General features: G+C 44.5%; 1 protein-coding gene across 13 annotated transcripts in view; it reads right to left on the bottom strand.

The window, feature by feature from the left end:
* Window positions 1–387: 387 nt before the first annotated feature.
* huwe1 (HECT, UBA and WWE domain containing E3 ubiquitin protein ligase 1) overlaps window positions 388–23,061 on the bottom strand; it is a 52,606-nt gene continuing 29,932 nt past the window's right edge. For 7 of the 13 annotated variants that reach the window (XM_053642784.1, XM_053642793.1, XM_053642791.1 and 4 more), the window contains 41 exons: window positions 22,743–22,938; window positions 22,166–22,333; window positions 21,892–22,040; window positions 21,322–21,388; window positions 20,901–21,124; window positions 20,346–20,557; window positions 18,885–19,067; window positions 18,562–18,734; window positions 18,056–18,195; window positions 17,806–17,881; window positions 17,586–17,684; window positions 16,982–17,109; window positions 16,728–16,887; window positions 16,358–16,586; window positions 15,730–15,908; window positions 15,516–15,605; window positions 14,817–14,977; window positions 14,313–14,358; window positions 13,239–13,592; window positions 12,692–12,899; window positions 12,435–12,559; window positions 12,023–12,246; window positions 11,376–11,785; window positions 10,642–11,284; window positions 9,727–10,405; window positions 8,552–8,643; window positions 8,271–8,427; window positions 8,053–8,185; window positions 7,314–7,516; window positions 6,422–6,675; window positions 5,143–5,245; window positions 4,777–4,926; window positions 4,448–4,693; window positions 3,975–4,092; window positions 3,733–3,873; window positions 3,252–3,539; window positions 2,839–2,944; window positions 2,375–2,492; window positions 2,057–2,238; window positions 1,496–1,686; window positions 388–1,274 (listed from right to left, as the gene is read on the bottom strand). In XM_053642784.1, the coding sequence (XP_053498759.1) occupies window positions 1,172–1,274; window positions 1,496–1,686; window positions 2,057–2,238; window positions 2,375–2,492; window positions 2,839–2,944; window positions 3,252–3,539; window positions 3,733–3,873; window positions 3,975–4,092; window positions 4,448–4,693; window positions 4,777–4,926; window positions 5,143–5,245; window positions 6,422–6,675; window positions 7,314–7,516; window positions 8,053–8,185; window positions 8,271–8,427; window positions 8,552–8,643; window positions 9,727–10,405; window positions 10,642–11,284; window positions 11,376–11,785; window positions 12,023–12,246; window positions 12,435–12,559; window positions 12,692–12,899; window positions 13,239–13,592; window positions 14,313–14,358; window positions 14,817–14,977; window positions 15,516–15,605; window positions 15,730–15,908; window positions 16,358–16,586; window positions 16,728–16,887; window positions 16,982–17,109; window positions 17,586–17,684; window positions 17,806–17,881; window positions 18,056–18,195; window positions 18,562–18,734; window positions 18,885–19,067; window positions 20,346–20,557; window positions 20,901–21,124; window positions 21,322–21,388; window positions 21,892–22,040; window positions 22,166–22,333; window positions 22,743–22,938 (7,908 nt within the window). In that variant the 3' untranslated portion in view covers window positions 388–1,171. Of the gene's footprint in view, window positions 1,275–1,495; window positions 1,687–2,056; window positions 2,239–2,371; window positions 2,493–2,655; window positions 2,696–2,838; window positions 2,945–3,251; window positions 3,540–3,732; window positions 3,874–3,974; window positions 4,093–4,447; window positions 4,694–4,776; window positions 4,927–5,142; window positions 5,246–6,421; window positions 6,676–7,313; window positions 7,517–8,052; window positions 8,186–8,270; window positions 8,428–8,551; window positions 8,644–9,726; window positions 10,406–10,641; window positions 11,285–11,375; window positions 11,786–12,022; window positions 12,247–12,434; window positions 12,560–12,691; window positions 12,900–13,238; window positions 13,593–14,312; window positions 14,359–14,816; window positions 14,978–15,515; window positions 15,606–15,729; window positions 15,909–16,357; window positions 16,587–16,727; window positions 16,888–16,981; window positions 17,110–17,585; window positions 17,685–17,805; window positions 17,882–18,055; window positions 18,196–18,561; window positions 18,735–18,884; window positions 19,068–20,345; window positions 20,558–20,900; window positions 21,125–21,321; window positions 21,389–21,891; window positions 22,041–22,165; window positions 22,334–22,742; window positions 22,939–23,061 lie in introns of those variants that run through there. The other 6 variants (XM_053642788.1, XM_053642796.1, XM_053642794.1 and 3 more) reach the window with 5 other exon arrangements.

Genomic DNA, 23,061 nt, shown 5'->3' with positions numbered 1-23,061 from the left:
AATGTAAAATCTTCTCGCATATAAGCATAACGTCAAACGAGACAGCTCACATCGACAAAAAGGAAACTTTTAAAGACGAACCTCCTGTCTGGGAACGGTTTCAACTTTGACCTACCCGAGAGGAACACAGACCAGTATCCGGTGTCTCCCAGTCGTAGATGGGTTCCCTTTGAGTCTAGTTCCTCTCGAGGTTTCTCTGGTTTGCTGCTCAGTGAGGATCTGAATCTAGCTCAGGATTTCTATAAAGCTGCTTAGTGACAAGGTCTATGGTTAAGATGTGCTATACAAAGAAATTTTAATCGAGTGTGCTTTTACCTGTAATTTGTGAAAGTATGTGATGCACAATCAAACCTACAGGTTAAAACAATTTTAGTAGACACAATGATATCCATTTTATGCATTTATTTATGTAGCAATTTATTCTCTGTTTAGCTGCTGTTTCAGCAGTCATATAACCACGTCAGAAGGCGCGTGGTCCTCATCAGTCCTTCACTTTCGCTAATCTCCTTGTGAGCCATCCCAAAAATACCACAAAAGTTGCCTAAAAATGTCATCTTTGAAAAGTCCCTGCATTTTTTGTTTGCAAGTTCATCAAACTCTAAACTCCCGCCCCCTTCCCCCTCACTTCCCATTTTCAAAGCTAGTGAGGTCACACATTAGCAACAGAGGACAAATCAATCTTCTCCATACCACCCTGAACTTTTATAACCAACCTTTTCACACACACAAGCAACCTTCTTATTTTAACAGCCAGAGAGAAACAAAACTGATTAAACAATAAACTCCCAAACCTTTTTTTTTTTCTTTTTTTTTTTTTTTTAAACAGAGAAAACAAACTAAATGGGAAAATGTCTTTGTATTAGTCCATGTAAATCCTCCAAGACTGTCTCAGGCCGGCATTTTTAATTAGGATGGGAGACACACAAATATACCAAAAAAAATACAGTTCTGTGTGTCAATGAGAGGCTTTGTGTGTAGTAGGCAATGTCGATACATCTGTCTCGCTCGCTTGCTCGGTCGGTCGGTCGTCCTTTTACATGGATTAGAAAGAAGTAGGTCTTGGCCGTCTCTACGATAGTGTGAATATGTTTGTGTGTGTGTCATAAGTTAACGTTATGCGAGTCTAAATCAGTGTCGGGTGTGTGCACGCGTATCGGATTGAGGAAAGTCCTTAGGCCAGTCCGAAGCCCTCTGAGCATTCCTGAATGGCCAGCAGCAGCATGTGTCTCAACTTCTCGTAGCTCTCGTAGGCTGGGAGATCCAGCTGGTTAAAGCTGTGAAGAGGAGACGGACCACGAAGCCGTTAACAATTTCACCTCAAATGATTAACATGCATCAATAGTTTTCAGAGCTGTCACCATAAATGTTCAGCATAGACGTCGTTAGAAGTTTTTTTTTTTTTTTAAAGTATGAGAACTACAACAACTTGCTCTCATAAAAATCTCATCGATTTTTGTCTGTATGGCCTATACATGATTTTTTTAAAAAAGCTTACCAAGTGTGTGCAGACGGCAGGCGGTCGGTGGAGCGGTCATCGCGGTGAATCTGAAACTTCTGGATGCCGTTCATGCCCTCCAGTGCAGCGAAGCCCTGCAGAGGCACTTTGGACGTGCCTGTGACAAACTGCAGAAACTTGGCACGGTCTGCCTGGTCGAAGGAGCGCAGTGCCCGCCAGAACCACTGGATCTGCACACACAAAGAGAGATCAACTCCTGAACTACCCAGCTCGCAAATTTAGGGTGGATGACAGACATCAACTTACACATTTGCTGAGAATATATAATTATTATTATTTGCCTCTTGAACTATAATTTGCTTGTAAATTCGACTCTGAGAAGTAAATCTCATCAGCTTAGCACGCATAACAGAACCAGATTATTTTTTTTACTCCAATTGATACTCCAATTGTCTCAACTTACCAGTTTTTAATGGAGCAGTTCCTGTTCTCTACTGCATTCCATCTCATAATCTTATTTCATAATTGCAAACTGAATCGATTCGACAGCTCTACTACCAACAAGCTGCTGCAGTCTAAACCCTGAATGCATAGACCTACTTGGATAGAGCTGGACTGGTACTTGTGGTACTCCGTATTGGCCTTAAGATCGTCGATGTCGATGTTCGGTAGGCCTGAGATGAGCAGCTCCAGCTCCTGTTCTGTGAAGATAGAGATGAGCCTCTTGGGGATGATCTCATAGAAGCCCTCCAGAAAGGCTGCCAGCTGTTTACGAATGGCACCTTCGGCCGCAACAGGAGAAAACAAATTCGTAATTAGGTTATACAGATTTTATACGCAGGGTTCTGATCACGCTTCCTGATTCGCTGAAAACCTGCAGAAATGTGCTGACGCCAGTGTTGCGGATGCAAAGCTCACCGGTCATCTTCATCTGGCAGACCAGGTGCACATACTCCTTCTTGTTCTCTTCAGTCACCAGGATGTTGGCCCCGTTGGGCTTTAGATCCCTCACCTCACACACTCCAAACTCCTGAACCTGCAAAAGAAAAGGAAATGAATGAGTCCGTCTACCTACCCAGTGGTATCGGTGTCTATATACACTACCGGTCAAAAGTTTAGACTTTTTCTTTTTTTCTTTTCTTTATTTCTTGAGGAATTCCCCTGAGATGCTTTTTAAACAGTATTAAAGGAGTTCCCACCTACGCTGGACACTTATTGGCTGCTTTTCGGAATACTTCCCTCCAAGCCATCGGTTTAAAAAACAAAAATTTGTAAATAAAATGTTAGTTTTCTAATGAAAGAAATGAATACGTTGACAATTACATTTTTGTCTACAACACCGATTTCAAACATTTCAGTCATCAGGTTTTTATAAGCAGTACCTCAGTGCTGAATGTCAACTCATAGCCCAGTGTGGACACGTCGTTCTCCAGCAGGTAGACCAGGCCTTGGAAGAAAGGATAATCCTCACTCTCCATGTCGGTGTACCTACGGAAAAATATCAACATGGCGGCTTAGCCGTAACACGAGGCTAGTGGTTGCAACGAAACTGTTTTGTTAATGAAAATTCTACACTCGTAGTCCAAGTAGCAGTCGAACACCCTAAAATGTAAAACATGTACAAAAATAAAATATGTATGGCTTAGTGTGAAATTTCATGTTAACAAGTATGACTTAAATACCAAACTGTGTAATTAGAATCAGTCATCCAAGAATAGTAAAAGAATTTTAAAAAAACAAACAAAAAAAACATGTTTTTGAGTAAAACGTTTATTATGAAGTGAAACCAGTCTACCTAACGCTCTTCCCCAGGATGTGTTTGTAGAAGCTGCGTGTGAAGTAGCACTCCAGCAGTCGGTTATCGTACACAGCCTTGGCCACCACGCGCCCCACAAATTTGAAATAGCTGAGATGGTTGGGATTGCAGTGAGAAGACGGGTTGATGGTGTAGGTGACCCGGTCTCCGGGTGACGTGCGGAACAGAGCGTACATGGGGTTAAACATTTCTCTGGAGATGATCATGTACCACTCTCTCAACAGACCACCAGCATCCTGCCCCTCTTCCCCTTCAAACACAATGTACCTGAAGGAGTCCAAAAAGAGCGGCGTGAGCAAGAGCGAGTTCAAGAAGTTATTCTTCATACAGGATTTCGGGTGTGGGGGGGGGGGGGGGATGAACAACATTCTCTCGGGTTATGAAACACACTGGAATAATACAGTTGTTTGCTCAGTAATTAGTGAAGTTTAATAGAGCAGCTCCCTAATTAAGCACTCACAGTCTGTTCTTCATGTCCTCTGGGCTCTTGCGGTGCAGCTCTCTGTAGGAGTCCTCAAAGACATGGTCTCTCCTCACATGAACAGCCATGTCCTCCTTCCTCAGACCCTCATCCAGGCGCTCCAGTTCCTGACGGAAATACCTGAGGCGCGCGCACACACACACACACACACACACACACATTAGCCCAAAGACCAGAGCCTGAGGGAAATCCACTACAGAGCAGAGGCATTGGTGACTTACTTGCGCTTGACATCAAAGTCAAGAATACGAATGTAGTCCACCAGGACAGCAAAGGGGCCGTCAGCCAGGTGTGTGGTGGACTGGCGTAGGATCTGGTTAAGCACGGTTCTGTGGGTCTCTGTTTCAGAAAGTGAAAAAAAGCGAGCTCATCATAATAACAATAACCATCGATGATCAGTGATTATTAGTCATGACAGATAGCACAAAGAACATTTAAAAAGGTTTTTTCCTTCTTTTTTTGTATTCTGACAAATCCAGTCTCCTCTGCTACACGGTTCACAGCAGAACTTAAAACAATGCGAGTGAGGAAAAGAAAAAAAACAAAATCCTCGCTGAACAAATATATAAAAGGAAATGAAGATATTAACACTTTCTAGGAAGAGCTGACCTGTAAGTTCTTGTTTCCCCCCTCTCGACAGGACATTCGGGATAAGCTCTGATTGATATCGCCGTGATGTACGTGCTGAACTTACCAGCGAAACGGAGAAACTTTTGGGTGTCTGGAGGCAAGTTGGAGGAGATGTGCATGGAGGACGGCTCTCGGGAGAAGAACGGGTCGAGCGACGAAGGGGTGGCGGGTGTGAGCGGAGCGGGGGAGAGCGGAGGCGGCTCGTCTTTGATGTGGGACAGTTGGCTCTCTCGAGTGTCTCGCACGGGCGGTTTGCTCTCGCGCTCTGTAGCATGCACCAGAAAGAAGGCCTCCACTGCCGGCTGCAAGACTTTGAAAACAAATCGCGGTGCTAATTAAAAAATCTACTTACGTTATTTCGTAAGTAAGGCGTGTACGGTGCTTTGTGTTTACCCAGAACGGCATGCTGATCGTGTGACTCCTCCAGCTCTTTGAGGCACTCGCCCAGCATGTCCCACAGCTCGTCCAACAAGAGCTGCTCGCTCAGCAGTGGCAAGTCGGGTAGCCGCTCCTCCTGCTCCTGCTGACTACTGGGCTCCTCACCTGAACATAAGTTCCTTAAATTTAAATTTTTGTTTTTTTCTAAAACCACAAACAACTAATCAGGTAACAGTAGAATTAAATTCTAGTAAATGAATTCTAAAGCCACTGCCTAAATTTATAAGCATACAACAGAATGTCCTCATTCAACAGAAAACATGAAAGGGTACTGCCCTGAAATGTTGGTTAGATTTCACCCAATGCAGTGGAAAAACTCACCCGACGGGGCCTGGTCCTGCTCCAGAGGCGAGGGCTGGTCCACATCCATGGGAGAGTCATCCCTCTGTGCTGCTGGGGGCTCTGCTGCCGAATGCATCTCCGACTAGACCAGATAATTAAATAAAAATAAAAAAAACAGAACAAGATGAGATTCCACACAAAAAAAAAGCATGTTTAATAAGGGAACGTGGATGGATTTTATGTTAACAACGGTGTACATCCTCAGTGAGGGCACCATGCATTAAAGGGAAACGATCAGGAGAGGTGCCGGGGCGGGGGCCAAAGCTCTCAGCCATAAAAGCCAGCCAAAAATCAACACGCAAGACTGGGAAGCTAAAAGCACATTCAAAATTCAGAACACCACAAAAGCAATAACATGTACACAAACATCAGGCCGTCGGTTGCTTTTGCATGTACGATGCAGTGAACGTTTAAGAAAACGTGTGGAACAGACCGCAGAGTCGTGTGGTGGAATAAGTGCAATTAACCATGGGTGGAGGCAGGAACGTGGTAGGAAACATCAATCTGGTGTACGAACCATACAGAACACTCGTAGGTGCATAGAAGTGGTTCTCATAGTGGGGTCCGTGAAGCATAGCCAGGAAGTCCATGATTTTAAACATTTTCGTACAGTGGTGAAAATCACAATCCAACACTGTCAGAGTTAGAGTTATTTTCGAGTGTTGTTATTATCCTGTTTGACTGTTCACACGAATTCAATGTTTAATCCAAACCTCGATAACCCGAAAACAAGGTCAGCTTATAAACGATGTCTCGAATATAATGGCAATTTTAATAAAAATGTGCTCCATGAGTGGAACGAATAAAAATAAATAATTAAAAAAAATTAGAAAAATAAATAAAAGCTCTATGGCTCAAGTGAATAGCCAAAGTATTATTGTAGACATTTGATTAATAAGTCTAATATTTAAATAGTGGGATTATCTTCATAAAACAAACAAAAATAAATCTGTGCTGAGGAAGGCCGTGACATTTACGTTAAGAGTTAATTGGATCCCTGGCTGAAGAACGTTCGAGAACCCCTTGTGTATATAGACTGCTGTACTCGAGCTGGGCGATAATCAAATGTTACACAGCACTGTCGGGTTTTACTAAATTTTTTTGCTAAAATATATGTTTTTATTCCTGAGCACAAACGAAACATTTTTAGTCCAATTTTCCGGCTCAATTATTATTCCATCTGCATACTAAGGTGTTACGTGATGTGGCGAGTAGTGTGAGTAGCAGTGTGCCTGCTATAAATGCGGCCCATGCTAACCGTGGCAGAGCTGGCAGGCGGGTTGCTGCTTGCAGCAGTGCTGGGGACATGGCCAGCCGCAACAGACGATCCAGAAGCAGCGACAGCGGAAGTGGAGGAGGAGGAGGAGGAGGAGGACGCAGAGGGCGGGGCAGCCTGCTGGAGGCGGCGTGCCCGCTGCCCCTCTCTCACCATCTGAATAATGGCGTCTGCTTCGGCTTCCAGTTGGCGTACCGCAGCCTGAATGCTACTGGTAGAGCTCAGACTACTGGAACCTGCAAGCACAGAGCAGACAGCACACACAATCGATATTAAGAGTCAGAACCCGCAGATCTGTTACTACACATCAGAGCTAGACCTGAGACGATAAGTACTTACGTATGCCTTAGTAACCACTTAGACTATGTTTGTTTTGTGGGATATTACTACAGCAGTGCTGGTTCAGTAAATCAGTATCTGGACTACTGATCAGAATATTCAGAGTTAGAATTAAGGTACTGCCAAGCTGTCACCGTTGGACCCTATGGCATAGCCCTTAACTTTTAATTAATTGCTCAGTTCAGTTAAGTAAGTCACCTCGGATAAAAGTGTCTACCAAATGAATACTTAGAAAATGAAATAACTGTAAACATATAATATGAATGAAACGTTTCTAAACCAATAATAACCTAATTAGAAAAGTCACATATTTAATTGGCTTTACATTTACAGCATTTGGCAAATGCCCTTATCCAGGGCGACTTACATTTCTCATTTATACAGCTTATGAGTTGAGGGTACGGCTTTGGTTCAAGGGTCTAGCAATGGCAGCGGTATTTGTACTTAACACTCTGGACAACCGTCCAATGTCTTTAACCTTTAAAAGCTTTAACGGTGTAAATTTCCGTTTTCCCGCATGTTTACTCTCACTCACTCAGTCTTCCAGTCTGCTTGGCCTTCTTGTTGGCGCGGCGCGTGTCCTCCCTCAGCTGGATGATGACCTGAAGCACTCGCAGGAAGAATTTCTGCGTGGAGGTCTTAGAGGTAAGTGAGCTCATGCAGGGCAGCTGGAGCTCCCGGCCACCCAACGTACGCTTCTGTGCAGCCACGATCACCACGCTCTCGGATCCGTCGAACCTGCAAGCAGGTCATTGGGAGTTTAGTCAGCGTAGTCCTACAGCGATGTTTCTGGCTAGAGGACGTCGGCGTTTCTCGAGCCATAATGTAGGAGGCGTGCCTCGGGACAGCGAGGAAAAGTCGCGGAAGTCAACACGGTTTTTACTTTTAAAAGACAGGTGGACGGATATTACGCTTAGGGGACAAAAAAGGCCAGGTTTGTTAACATGGGAAGAGTTACTGCATTCAAACATCAATAACTGCTTTATTCTGGTCAGGATAACTGTAATTTAAATGATCAGTTTGTTAAATTACTTTATTTTGATTACATTTCAGGAAATGGAACAGAGTAAACTCGTTACAAAATATTGCTGGCAAAAATAATGCCACTGTGTATTTTAACGTATTACAAGTGGATTCATTGCTCTGTTTCAATATCTTTTGCAAGGTATACCTGTCTTTATTTATTTTTTTTTTTCAACGCAGTAAAGGTATATGCTTTGCGAATGGCCTCTGACAGGGGAGAAAATAAATAAATTAGGCTCTAAATATCTCACCTGCTGGTCATTTTGCCCTTGAGGCGAGCAGTGATGGAGGGGTCTTCATGAGCCGCCTCTGGAGACTGAGCATCAGCCCGTGCTCTCTTCTGCTGCTCCAGGTTATACTCCCGCAACTCCGCCAGTAAAGTGCCTAAACACACGAAAAAAACAAGACGTGTAAAGTGGGTACTTTTAAGCTACGGCGCTAACGAGTTAAAGAGCACTGCTGTACTAACCGATTTGTTTGCAGAGCGTGTAGCCTAGGTGGCGGGCTCCGCTGAGCAGCAGTCTGAGCACGGTGTCTCGGGTCGGGCTGTCCCCTCTAGACAGCTGCAGGAGGATGTTGGCTGCGTCCTCCAAGCCCTCCTCTGAACACGAGTGGGACGTCAGCACCTGGTGGAGAACGAACACAACATTGGGGTCTCAATCGCATTTCTGTTGCTGGGTCAGAGAAACCTAGTAAGTTAGATGTAAAGGTCAAGCGTGTGTGCATGGGTGGATGTAAATTGTCACAAACCTCTACAGAGAGCTGCAGCTGTTTCTCCGTTAGTCCGGTGGAGGCCAACTTGGTGTCTGCGTCTGTGCTGCTCCCGCTTGCCTTCTGTTTGCCTGCAGCAAGAACAGATGTATTTACCTCAGCCATCAGATCATACCTTGGCAAAAAAAAACACACCTTGGCAGGCATTTGAATAAATTGATGCAAGGGAGAAGGCACGGCTATTTCGGTGCGTATACACAGAATTTCAGGGTCATTTTAGAATGAAAAGCAACACTAATGGGCATGATGTAGGTCTATAATGAATCCCATTTCGACTGTGTTTTTCAATTTTTGCTAAATAATCAACTATGAAATTAGTGAGGCGTTAAATCAGGAGCTCTTCATTCAAATGTTTAAAGCAATCTATTATGGTTTTTTTAAATGTGCCTAATTTTGTCTCGTGCAATAGATTTACATGTATCCGAGGTTAAAAAACACTTTAACGTGCTTATAATTTAAACAATGATCCGTTCTAAAGGATTCGTTCTAAACTCCTCCTTTCAGAGAGTATACTCTGATCTGATTGGTCAGATGTCCCAGTCTGTTGTGATTGGTCTACCGCTGTCAGCATGTGTCGAAAAGGAAACGCCCACTACCATAACGAGTTTCCGCTCCGTCTGTTCGCGAGCAGCTGATGAAGACCAGAGACGGGTCTTTTATTACCCAATTACGTAGGTTAGCACAGGAAGTAAAGTCTGGAATCACTAACGGCTCGTTTCAGCTCTTCAGAATCGGTTCCTTCTTTTGGGAGTCAATAACCCTGTTTGTCGTGTGCTTTGATTTGTGAAACTTTGCAGACGTTTTTACATTCACAAACAGCTCTATAGCACACTACATGAATGGCAATATTTGAAAAACCATAATAGGTGCACTTTAAACAGCATGTGGTTGTATACTGATTTTGTTTACGTTCATCCATCACGAGATCCGCTCACAGTTAAAGTGCAGTCTTGTTTTGATTCGAGATCTATAGATTTTAAGAAATACAAGTATGTTTCCTGTAGATCTGAAATGAAAATGTAATAAAACTATGTTGTAACTGTGACATTATAATTGGAATCATTGTGATGCACCATTATAACTTCAGTTATATGTAAAATAATAATAATAAAAATAATTAAATTATACAACTTTCTCTTCTATAGCCCTCGTACCAGCTGGGGTGCCTGTAGCTGCAGCGATTGTTGTTGTGACTGCAGAAGCGGTGGAGGCTGGTTGAGATGCGGGCACCGTTCCTGCTGTTGCGCCCTGGTTAGCTGCTGTTCCCACCGATCCGGCAGCGGCCTGAGCCGAGGGAGCTGCAGAAACAGCAGAGGGTACCTGAGGCACAGGGTGGCCGGCTGGCACCTCGGTGGCCTTGTTGTCGGGCAGAGCGATCGAGATGAGCGAGAGTAGACGCAGGAGCTTCTCGGTGAGCAGAGAGCTGCGGCGGATAACGGGGTGAGACAGCATGTTCATCAGTTGGCCCAGCGGAGATGCCTCCAAGCTCAACTGAGCTCCCTCAGCCTCGCCGGGTGCCCCCAGAGGCACGGTCTTCATGGAAGCCTTGCCTTTACGACTCACGTTCATGTTGTCCAGCTTGACTAACAGGTCCCAGAAGTCAGTGGAGATGCCCAAGGACTGTGGGGTTCCTGTACAGGAGCTGAGGGAGTTGTGGGTAGAGGAGGGGGTGTTGGCTGTACAAGAGATATTTGTCTGGCTACCACCGCCTGATCTGCAGCCTCCTACGGCTGTGGAGGCAGAACTACTACACAGGCGAGAGTCCAACTCGGAGGAGGAAGAGGATGACTGAAGGTCCTTGCAGCGCTGCTGCGTGAAGTGACTGGGGAAAACCTGTACAGAGGGGGATAAAATAATTTTATATCCATCTATATAGGAATATATAGCTTTGTAGGAAAATTGGTGGCTGACCAGAAGACTTTTGTGAAGGACAGTGTGAGAAGATTTTGGATTAAACTTGCTTTTTTCTAATAAACATTTTGAGCCTACTCTGGGTTTTGTTACACCAGCAGCATAACAATGACTAAGGGCAGGAATTAAAATATAGATATAGAATACAAACATCTCACCTTGGCCAGTTGAATAAGGGTATCCAGTACGTGTCGACAAACAACTGGGGCAGCTTGTGGGTGAATGTGCACTGTAGAACCTCCTCCTCCAGAGCAGCTGACTCCTGCTCCAGTTCCTGAAACTCCTCCTCCCAGGCCCGCCGAGCTCATGGCTCCTCCTGATGAGTGTCTGTCTGCATGCTTCCGGCCCGAGGCCCGCTGGATCTGGAAGATGTTGGTCCTACAGCCCAGTGCCGCATCCATGGACACGGACAGCCATGAGAGCTGGCTTGAGCTGCGTGACTCCACTCGGTTCAGCAGCTCCAGAGAGGAAGAGGACACTGAGGTTGAGGAAGAAGAGGCCTTGCTGGCACCGGATGACACCTGACCTTGTGCGCGTTTGCCTCGAGCCTCGTCAAGCCGGGCCGTCTCCAGACAGAGCTCACTCTCGCTGCTGCGCTGAAGGATGGAGAGCAGGCTGCGGATCACCCAGCCACGTGTCTGCGAGTGGTAGCACAGGTTCCTGAGCACACGATGCAGCCTACTCGTGTTCAGCTTGGGTTCGTCCACAAACAGTAGCACTAGGAGGCATGACAGAGCCTCGTGGTCCAAGAGGAGACGCCCTCTGAGACGCAACAGGGAATCCACGTTAGAGCTAGGTGGGCTGCGAGCAAAGTTCACAGATGACGGATTAGTAAACAACTGAGATTCACAACGACATGACAAAAAAAATATATTAAAAAATGACCACCTACCCCCTACATACTGACCGACTGTGGCCGGAGCTGCCGCCCATCTGGAAGGTTCCGCCTCGCTGCACAGCCAGGCGAGTGTATTGCACGCCGCGGTTCCCACCGAGACGGCTAGTGAAGGCGGGTGAGCGCAGTATGGCTGAAAGGGCAGAGGAGGAACTGTGGCCAAATAAGCGTTCGTGCATCAGTTGCCTCTGACGAGCTTCCTGTTCCCGGCGCAGCGCCGCAGCCTCGGCCGCGATGTCCGGGGGCATGACTGCCAGCACACTGTCCTCCATATCCTCCAGAACAGAGCGCCGCAACTCAGACGGCAGCGTCTGGATGAATGTGACCGGGTCCAGGGGCTGGTCTCCCTGAGGGGGCTGCTGGGATTGATCACGCCGCTGCTGCTCTGCCCTCTGCTGAGCCAAAACCTGACCACACAAAAAAATGTAAAAATAATGGAATCAAATCACTCAATCATTATTAACAGAACACTGCAGCTTGGAAAACACTGGACATGAACATTTATGCAAAATCCAACACTTTTTCATCAATTTTGGTCAAAGTTATTTGAAAATTAGGCTTTAAAAAAACAAACGAGGTTTTTCTTTCTAATTTATCAGAACATCGAGTATCAATCAAAGACAAATTCGCTCGGTGTATCTCACCTCCTCCTGAATGGCAAGTGGCAGTGCAGCCAGAAATTCACGGCTGACTTCAGTCACCCCCGGGCCTCCTCCCAGTACGGCGGTTGCTGAGGAGGACATAGATGAAGAGACAGAGGGGCGAGACGGGGGTCTGATACCCAGCTGGTTCTGCAGGACCTCTCGACGGATGTCCTCGGGCAAAGCGGCCAAGAAAGACGGATCCACACCTTCCGGCAGACTGATTCCTACGCATGCAGAAACCAAAGCGAAGAAACGATGAAACGTCAAATCTACCAACGTGGGCTTCTTGAAATTCCATATTCCATATTGATTCTGTATCGCTTTAATATCGGTAACTTCTTATATCCAGAACATTTTCCGAAAATTTTCCAGGTCTGGAAAATTCCAGAAGTTAATTTAAAAAAACATGCACCTGCGAGTGGATCATCTTCCACGTTGCTGGTGGATGGTAGGGGCTCCTCTTGGATGGCCTGGGACTGGCTATCAGCGCTGTCACTCCGAGGCATGGTCTCACCAGGAGAGGACACAGAAGTTGAGCTAGGAGGATTGGTAACATTTCAGAATCATCACAGCAGGACAAATAAATAAATAAATAAAAATTCAGCTCCACCTCTGATCAAGAATTCAAATACGACCTGTAAACAGAGTTTAAACATATCGGTTGCTTACCCTGTATCTGCATCCGTCTGCCTGTCCGTGAGCCCACTTTCACCACTTCCTGACAGTTCTCGAGACATGTGATTGGGCTGTGCTGAACTGGGGGCAGGCTCCTCCTGTGTTGCGGAGGCAGGGCTGCTCGTATCCATAGGTGATCCCTCAAGCTGCGATACCACCGGCACAGGTTCAGAATTCTCAGCTATATCCGGGCTCAGAGAGGCTGAGGAATAAGAACAGACCGTGTTAAGTGACAGGGCATATATATTATTCCTTTCATCACAGACAGATGTGGTGACAGTTTTTTTAGGAATCACAATCACCAAAAAAAAAAACCAAAAAAAAACCCAGTGATCGAAATAACACTGAGAGTATAAGTAATAAAATTCACCACCGTATGAGTAATAAACAATACACAACAAACTTGGTGTACAGCATTCTTGAAAATGAGTAAACGGTTTGGAGCAGCAGTAGGTAACAATTAAATACAAAACAGACTTCATCCTCAAGGAATACTTGAGAAGACAAACTAAAAATATAAAAGCTTTAATAGTTAATTTACCGTCTCTAACTGTGTCCAAAGCTGCTGCTCCTCCTCCCCTCTCACCCCCAGTGGAGGCAGGTGACATTTCCATCTGAGAGGCTTCTGCTTCACAGTTTGGCCTATCAGGAGCAGAGAGCTGAGGTACGGCCCTTGCCAGCACCTCAAGAGAATCAGCATGCGAGTCAGCCAGCAGGAGCTCTGCAATTGGCTGATGTACTTGCTGACTGATGGCAGTCTCTAATGAAACCAAAGCCTGTTCGTGAGGGGCAGTGGGGGTGACGTCTCCTGAAGGGGGCGCTGTGAGAAAGCCCTCAGAGGAGCGGGGCGGATCCAGACACGAGGACACCCCACCCTGTGCTCGCTCTCCCTCTGCTGTTCGAGACAAGAAATATATATATATGTGGAACGTTCAGAGTTGGCTTTACGTTTGCCAAGTTTTAGACAAGTCGGATACGCCGTGCATCGTTACGTGGAGCTCGAGGGCTGCAATAAGGAAGGCAGTAAGTTGTATAGTTATCTCCTTCGAGGGCTGCGCTATCCTGATCCCCAACAACACAACTTACTACCTCACCACAGCACAGCCAGAAAGACCGGTTCTAACAACTTATACAAAACCCATATCATACGACATCAAGTTAGAAAATATGAAAAATTGGCCAGTTCCAAACAAATGACTTGTTCATAGCCTTTCAGCCGAGATGGGCGGTGTGGAGAGGGCTCGTTCCGTCGACAAGCGATTGCCGTGGGAAAGACAGTAGGCTGTATAGTTATCTCCCAGATCTGGTGTGATCCTAAAACTATACAAACTACTACCTCATCCCACAGAACGCAGAAAGACTTGTGCGGCAAAGCTGGTCCAACACAAGGCCGATTTAGCCTGGATGCAGCAGTAAGGTGACGGGCTTCAATTTACGCTTTAGGTTTCTAAATAACTAGATAACACTGCTTAAAAAAAATAAAATAATAATAAAATAAAAAAAAAAAAAAAACCACACACACACACACACACACACACACACACACCAACAACAACCTAAAACGTAACATGGGAAACCTGACTTTCGGACATGAATGTAAAAGTAATTAGCGTACCTGCTGAGTTTTCTGCTGCTCCGTTTACAGTTCCTATTGTAGTTCCCTGGAAGACACAGAGGGAAAAGAAATTCAGACATCTATATCATATGACCAAGGGTTCCTAGGCTGAAACGGTTTTAGCTTTCTTGTCAACCAAATTCTCTCTGACATCTCGGCTCGAGCTGAACTAAAAATGCCGCCGCCTGGCGAGGAGCGAGTTTGGCCTTTCAGGGAGGGACGAAAGAGCACCGCTGTAAAGAAGAATGGCGTGCGGTTTTTAAAAAGACAAAACGAGAACATTGCGAAAGGGAACAAGGCACAATAATCGTTTTATCTCGATTATTCTGTTTTCATAATCGTCTGAGATCACGATCGTAACTGAAATTGAAAATTCGATTACTCGCACAGCCCTAGGTCTGGCTGAAACCCATGCTCTTGGTCTGATTAAATATTGATCTACTTTATCAGCGCATCAGAGTCACATTCTGTCTGTGCCCCTCCCCTTCCCCTCTCTCGCCCAACCTGCAGCGTTTGCTCCCTGCCCTCTTCTCCAGCCGAGGTGCTCCTCTCGTTTTGCTTGGCCTCTTCCTCCTCTGCCAGCTGCCGCCTCCTTTTCTCCCTGCGCTCCTCCAGCTCCTCGTCACGCAGGCTCTCTAGATGTTGCAAGATGGGGACCTTCACCACTGACGCAGAAAGAATAAATAAAAGGTTCAGTTATTTGAGATTTAAAGCACAAAAACTAAAAAATATATAAAAAAAAAAATACATACATTCCACAAATCAGATCAACAGTTTTCTGAATTTTTCCCCCTACTGGTCAATCATTAAGTACCATAGATGTCGGTTTTTAGTACAACAGAATCCATAAGGGACTATGGGATGGGGCTGGCCAATTGGATATGCTTAATGGATCATGCAAAAAAAAAAAAAAGCAGTAATAAAGGTTTTGTTCTCCCCTGTGCTATGCTTTATTCTATTTTTTTTTGACATGCTGTCCAAAGCACCATAGTGCTAGCTTAATTACTGACGTGCGCCAAAAAAATTAAAATGCCGCAATCAATCCGGCTGCAGATGTCATGGCTCATAACAGCCATGAAATGTTCATTTTGTTTTCTTAACACAGCTTCAAATTAAAATCATTTGCTCCCGATGTTTTGTGCTGCTTAAAGCAACAAACTGAAGAGAAACAGCATTTTTATGAAGCCTGTTTAGTTTTCTTACCTGCAACGCAATCGTGCATGCTCTCCGCATCCAGCACTTTACATTCATCCGTCCATCTAGTTAAGGCTGTAGGAATACTTGAAAGGGTGCCTACAGGAGGAGGAAAAGGTAAATGAATCAATTCTGGAGAGAGAGAGAGAGCGAGACACTACAGGGCTGGGTCAGCATGATTTTTAACACTGGTTAATACATACAAACTCCTGCTCTGACTCACCAGCCTGGCCACCGGCATTGCTCTGCTCGTGGAAGAAATCGTCCAGTAGCTCATCGTCGGAGCGGGCGATGATGTGCACGTCCTCGTTGCCAACCAGCAAACGGGCGCGTCCACGGGACTGCAGGGGCAAAGAGCTTGACAGCTGCAGGATGTCTGCTGCTGCACTGGGACCTAGCAACCTGCCACGCATGATCGGAGATTCATTCAGAACACAGTGTATATGATATAAAATGCGAGAGAGGTGTGTGTGGGGGGGGGGGGGGGGAGGCTGCTGAGGGAACAACTTGTTTGCTTTAACGTTCCACATAAAGATAAACTGTAACTACAAGTGTTTAAACATACGTGTCACACTTGAATTATTGAAATTGATGGCAAATCGCTGAGGTATAAGAGGGGAGAGAAAGAAGAGAGAAAAAAGAAGAGGTGGTAAAAGAGACTTTACATCATATCGCTCAGTCATTGATTATGTTCCTGTAAATAGCACACCTCGTCCTGTTTAATCCTTTACCTTAGAATGTGTATATACACTTAAGTCACTTCTCCAGACAATGATATTTTAAGGGCATTTTTTTTTAAGGCAACAATCCAGGAATTTATAAGTGAACTTCACAACAGAAGCCTGTCTCACCTCTGCAGAATGAGTGGAGGGTTGGGTTGGCGGTTTCCTGGATAGTGCACGTGGATGGTGTGGCCCGTGTTAGCGGTAAGCTGTCGGAGAGTACGCTGGCTGCGGCCCATGCCCTGAGTCAAGCGGCTACTGGTGCTCGTTCCCCCCAGGGCGAGGGATCCGTGGTCAGCGTGGCGCACCATCAGAGGGTGTGAGCTAGGAATGTTTCCTGGGGAGGGAGGGATGTCAGCTGGGAAAAACAGAGAACCCAACATTACACACATTAGAAGATGACGCAAACAGGAGAGCGTTTGTGCGCACATCCGGAACACCTATTATTGTGATTAGTACGCATTAGTAACTTCATAACAACGATACTAAAACCACTTACCAGAATTGGAGAACATGTTGTCGAACTCTATGATGAGGTCATCGTCTCGATCGAATCTCTCGAATCGTATATGCGGGGCTGCGTTGATATCTGGAAAATCTTCGTCCAGTTCCATCTCTGAGCCTTCGTCGTCATCGTCCTCATCTCCCTCTTCATCATCCTGATAAGAAGAAAATACATTAAAGATGTAGAGCAAGCGAGGAGGATTGGGGAAGAAAAGGAAAACATTTTTTTAAAAAAGGCCACACTCATACCGGATCTTCCTCTTCTTCCTCCTCCTCCTCTTCCTCCTCATCCTGACTATCTTCATCCTCGTTACTGCCACTCGAGTCTTCTTCCTGAGTGTGCTCTTCATCCTCCGGCTCCAGGATGTTCATAGAGTCTAAAGAACGGAAGGGAATAATAGGAAAGATTATTCATACCAGCAATATGAGCCATGTGGAGTTCAAATATTTGATTAGATAATTCTTTCGTTGGTATAGTTAGCCCCCGCCACCATAATTGTGTTTTTATGCCTGAAAAAGCAAGAATGCTAGTCAAAGAACTCCCGGAATGAACAAGGCAACATTGCCAGGTAAGCGGAAAAGACTGGTATTTTATTGATAGCTGCTAGAATGCGACTTAAAAATGACAGATCCTGTCTTTAATCCTACACGGAGTAAACCAAATATGAAATAGTAAAAATAGTCTGTAATTTTTCATTCCAATAAGACACCTTAAAACTGGAAAAAGCAACAAAAATGTTACAATATAAGCCAAGTTCAGATTTCACTTGGGCAAAAAAAAAATGACACCCCCAAACACACACTGAAGTGAGCGAGGATGTTGATTGCACACTTGCAAAAACCCCTGTCCTACCTTCTCTGTTGGCCTGCAAAGTAGAGGCTTGACTCATGTTGGAAGGAGCTTCATCCATCAGCACATCTTCCTGAGATTCTTCGTCTCCAGAGCGACCAACTTTATAAATAAAAAAAAAAACAAAAAAAAACACCATCACGATTTGGTGAAAACGGTCCATTTACACCCGTTCCGCTGATGTACCCTTTTACACTGAGAATTTAATATCTGAAGAGCTTACCGATGATGGTACTATTTACAGTTCCTGCGTCCCTTTCTAAAAGCTCGTCTATCAAATCTACCAACTCGTTCTCCACCTGCAAAGGCAGACATAAACCATACAGTAACTCACAGAGGACAGAGAGAGAGAGAGAGAGAGAGAGAGAGAGAGAGAGAGAGAGAGAGAGAGAGAGAGAGAGAACTCATTTCAGCAGAAGCCGGCTGCAATCTGAATCGAACGAGTCAAGACCGGACAACGAAGATGAACGTACTTGCATAGCTTGGGTGCTCAACACCTCTGGCTGGCCCGCGATGACCACAGTGTCCCCTTCTGCCTCTCCGTCCATCAGATCCCCATCTGTAGCCTGTCCTCTGTGACTATTTTCCACTGGCTCTGCCTCTCCTGCCTCTCCTGTGGACAGACAGTGTTAAAATCTCCTGTCAAAACCATTACACATTTCCTCCACCCACACGCTCTCCTCGACTGTGACATGGATATGAACCTACTACAACATGCAAACCAACCCTGAAGAGGAATAAGAATAGAACAGAGAATCAAATTACTATTTTCAAAGGTTTAGAAATGTCATCCATCAGCCATCATTTACTGGAAAGATAAATACTGCTCTTTAAGCGTATTTTGGAGTGATGGTGGTCACCCTGATGCTAATGGGTGTGAAAGCTGGCAGGCCTGCTATTAACTCCTAAGTAAAGACATTTATAATTTATTTATCGATACCACTTAAGTAGAGAATTGCAAATATAATAACGTGGTTACCTTGATCCTGTGTATTGCTGTTGCTGTCCCTGGTCGTGCCTACGGTGTCATGCTCGGTTTTGCTCTTGCTGGAGCCTCCTTTCCCTCCGAACAGGCTGCTGGGCTGGTTGACAATGCGTGAGAGCGTCTCTAACGGTTTAAGAGCAGCATTGACCGTGTTTGCCATGTTAGGACTGCAGCGAAGAAGGGGAAGAAGAAAAAAAAAATTAAAAACCAGTTTAAAAAGTACTTACTGACCGAGACACACCCGAATCAGCATTAGGGTGTAAATATAAATTAGATAACACAGTGCTCATATACGCCGTGTGTGTGTGAGGCAGCACCTAGACAGGTCAAGGCTGTGGGGCACACGAGCGAGGTCGTTAACCAGGCCTTTCTTCAGGAAGAGGCGGATGATGTTGTTCATGCCGTTGTGTTGTGTCTTGGCGGTGGCTGTGCTGTAAAAACTGGAGGTGGAGGGGCACGACTCCATAATGGTGCTGATGATGCACATCACCGCTTGAAGCCTGCACAGAGGAAAGAGAGGTGAAAAAACGAATGACGCTACAGGAAAGTAAGAATGCTGACCAAACTTTCTGGAAGAATTCTGCACAGCAGCTCATCTTCATGTACTCTATAAGCAGGGCTGCTCGATTACAGCAAAAATCATAATCACGGTTACTCACTGATTTTGGAAACATCATGCATTTATTGAACTTTTTTTTTTTTTTTTTAAACTTAATGTATTTTTAATAATGGCTTTCCTGAAACAAAATTTGTTTAATTAAATAAAGCTAGCGGAGCACATCACGTGACGCATTTCGGCGAATCGCATCACCAGAAATGAACTTTAAGCTTCCTTAGCCAATGAAATTCTGTCTCCTGGTTTAGATCAACCTGCAGTTTCTGTGTGAACTCTAGAAAGGAAGTGAGCGTGTTTAGACCAGCTGTCATGACGCTAGAGGAAATGGGCTTTCCGATGAAACGTTTCTTTTCGCTCCATGTCAGACTCCTCGAAACCAAACTGTTTTCAAATGTCTGAAACGGTTTTAGCTTTCTTGTCGACCAAATTCTCTCTTTCTGTCATCTCGGCTCGAGCTGAACTAAAAATGCCGCCGCCTGGCGAGGGGCTAGTTTGGCCTTTTAGGGAGGGACGAAAGCACACCGCTGTAAAGAAAAACGGCGCAGGGTTTAAAAAAAAAAACAAAACGAGAACATTGCAAAACGGAACGCTGCACAATAACAGTTTTATCTCGATTATTTTGTTTTCATAATCGTCTGAGACCATGATCGAAATTGAAATCGAAAATTTGATTACTCACACAGCCTTAACTACAAGGATCATGCCTAGTTTGATTTTAGAATTATTTCCTCAGCTTTAAACAGCCAGACGCACAAAACAAAAAAAAAACAAAAAAACGAGTGATTGATTACTCAATATTAAAATGAAAACAGCTTTGCTTAACACCACCAGTTAAAAAAAAAAAAGTTTTTAAACATCAGGTTTTCTTTTTAAGGTGAAGTGTTCTTCATGCAGGATAAAAATAAAACTAACAGCTGTGCTTTTCCAGAGCCACTCTATGAGATTAAAAAAAAAAAAAAAAAAAAAATTTATGCCGAGCCAGCCTTCATAAACAATAATTAAACATGTCAAGCATCTGATGCTCAGTAAGAGTTTCTATGCGGTAAGAGTTTCTGAACTGAAATCTTTTTAACTGGTCAGTTAGGTGCTTATTAAAATAAGTCTTTGACTGTTTGAGGATTATCGGCCGTTAATAAATGCTATTAAAACCAGCTGGACTCACCGAGCATGTTTCTCTGTGCCCTCCGCCATTGCCAAAGCTCGGCTCAGAGCCGCCTTCACCTCGTTGACCAGGGTCACCTGGGCCTCTGTGCCAGTGCCTGCTGCTGCCAGGCTGGCCAGGAAGAGGCGTGCAAGGGCAGGGGTGTCCTTATCCTCGGCGTTCTGAGTGTGTGGGAGCAGATGATCCAACACAAAGGCCAGCACACTGCAGTCCTGTGAGCAAACACACACAGCCACAGGATATCAGTCTAATTAATTGAAGAAAAATAAATAAATCTACATCAACCATAGGCAGGTTTCTATCGGAGGGATTTTGTGCAAAAAAAAAGAAAAAAGATAATAAAATAAAAATAATTCTAGTGCTTTCAAGGATATTAGGATATTAATCGGGTAATTATGAGAAATGCCTTCAGAAATGAAATGAAATCAGTTCAGTAGATACATTGTTTGAAAGAAAAATAATGAGAAATGTAAAATTCTTGACAAAAACTTCAGGGAATGCATTTTTTAATCGCGTGTATATATAGTTCGTGTAGCTCTGCCTCCATCCACCCACCTCTTTAATGAGCTCGGACTGGCCGGCAGTGTAGTTGTACGTGGCGATAAGTGTGGCAATGCCCACGTAGGAGCGCACCAGCTCTGCTAGCAGCCTCAGAATAGTGGAGGTGGGCATGAGGGGTTTGCTGGCCTTGGCCTTTGCCGCCTTGCTTTCTTCCGAAGAGCCTCCCCTGTCGCCTTCCTGCTCCTTCTTCTCTTCTCGCATCTCCTCAGGAGTTGAGGCTAGACAAGAGATTGGTTAAAAAAAAATAATAATAATATAATATAAATATCAAGAATCAGAAAACAAACAAAAACAAACAAACAAACAAAAAAAAAACCCCAGACAGGGGCACTGAGGGAACAGCAAATTTTAAAAGTAGATCTATCCGAGGTGCACGTCACAGAGGGCTATATATGTACATGGGAAAAGTTTTTACCCTCTCCCTGAGGTGTTCCAGACTGGGAGGACTCTGCAACGGCACCATCTGCGGCAAATACCTGAGTCTGAAGAAAAAAAAAAAAGAAAAAAAAAAACAGAATAATGCTTACTTGCTTTATCATTCACATGCAACAACACAGCTAGAGCTGGGCAAGATCTCACATCACCACACCTCCCCTGGGCGTTTCTAATGAAATGTGATTAAAGAATGGCTGTTTGGACTTAAATTTAAATCAAATAAGTTAACAAAAGTTATAAAATTTAAATCAAATAAGTTAACAAAAGTTATAGTATCACACAATTCATTCAGTATTTATTATTATTTTCATAAACAGAATGTATGTCTGACAATAAAACAAACAAGGAAATACATTTATCAAGATTTATTTATTTTTTTTTTACTATTTCACCACAGCATTTTAGGGGAAACGGATCAGTGTTGCCTGTAGTTTTTCACTCGGACATGATTTGGAATTTCCTAAAGGCTGAGGTACTTCCTAAAAAGAGGCGTAGAGCACGTGTTCTAGTGAACAACGAGTGAATTTTCTGCGCTCGCATATAGACTCACGTTGATGTGGAAAGCGGACTGAGAGTCAAAGTCGCTCCCTTGCCGTGTGAGCCTGTACTGCTGATAAACGTCATCCCCGACATCCTGCAGGATCTGACAGAGGTCCTGACTGCCGGGGACAGTCGCCAGCCTTTCCTCTCCTCTCTCCGCTACACGCGGGAGCGACGAAGGTGAATCGGAAAACAAAAATAGCAAAACGTTATTAGCGCTGTAATGTGTCTGTAATCACAGGCGTAGCAGAATGACACTTGGGGAAAAATTTGACTGATGTTACCTTCCTCAGGAGCGTGGTATGCTGCCAAGGCATTAAGCATGTCGTAAATGACCTCCTTAATGGTTTCGGGGATTTGCGGCAGCGGAGACAGCTTCAGAGGCGTGGTCTTCACCAACTGTACAGCATTAGGGCCCTTAATTCTGAAGTTCTCAAATTCGTCATCTGAAGCTAAGATAATGGGATAAAATACATATAAATAAAAGTAAATAAATAAATAAATAAATAAAAGTAAATACAACACAGAAACAAACAAACAAACAAACAAACAAACAAACAAACACTAAACACAGAATATACTGCTGTTTTCCCAAGTAATGTTCTTCAAACACATATTGCTTTAGAACAGTCTTTATTAAAATTTCAATAAAAAACTCTGCTCACAACTAGCTTGTTGTACCATTCATCTCTGGCTTCCTTCTGCATTAGCAAAAATAAACATAAAATCTACCCCACCAACAAATACCCACACAACTACAGAGCTCGAGGCTTTTGCGAGACGTAAATAAGCACACTGAACAAAATCGGGTACTGACGGGCTTCTTCAACTCGTAACGACAGGGGTGGTTCTGTCTCGTACCTGTTCCGGCACCTCTGGGAGCCGGGAGAGCGATGCGGACGCAGCTGTTGGCGGTTTCCGTAAAAACTTCAGGGTTCCGGCAGGCCGCTGGTCCTAGCACTCGCAGAATGTAATTAATCTCCCGAGAGCCTAAACTACCGGACACCACGCCAGACGTGGTGCTCCCTGCTCCGCTGGTCACGGCAGAACGAACCACCTGAAACAATTTGAATTTTTTTTAAATACAGCACAAACATCTCAGTGTTTGAAATATTTTTTTAAAAAAAGCTTAATTTTAACTGCCTACAGAAAGACTCTGGTGAAAACTACCCTTGCCTGA

Source organism: Ictalurus furcatus, chromosome 15 (assembly GCF_023375685.1).
Source record: "Ictalurus furcatus strain D&B chromosome 15, Billie_1.0, whole genome shotgun sequence".
Classification (NCBI taxonomy): Eukaryota; Metazoa; Chordata; class Actinopteri; order Siluriformes; family Ictaluridae; genus Ictalurus; species Ictalurus furcatus.
Note: the sequence above shows the minus strand (reverse complement) of the source record. Positions and strands in the feature narration are given on the sequence as shown.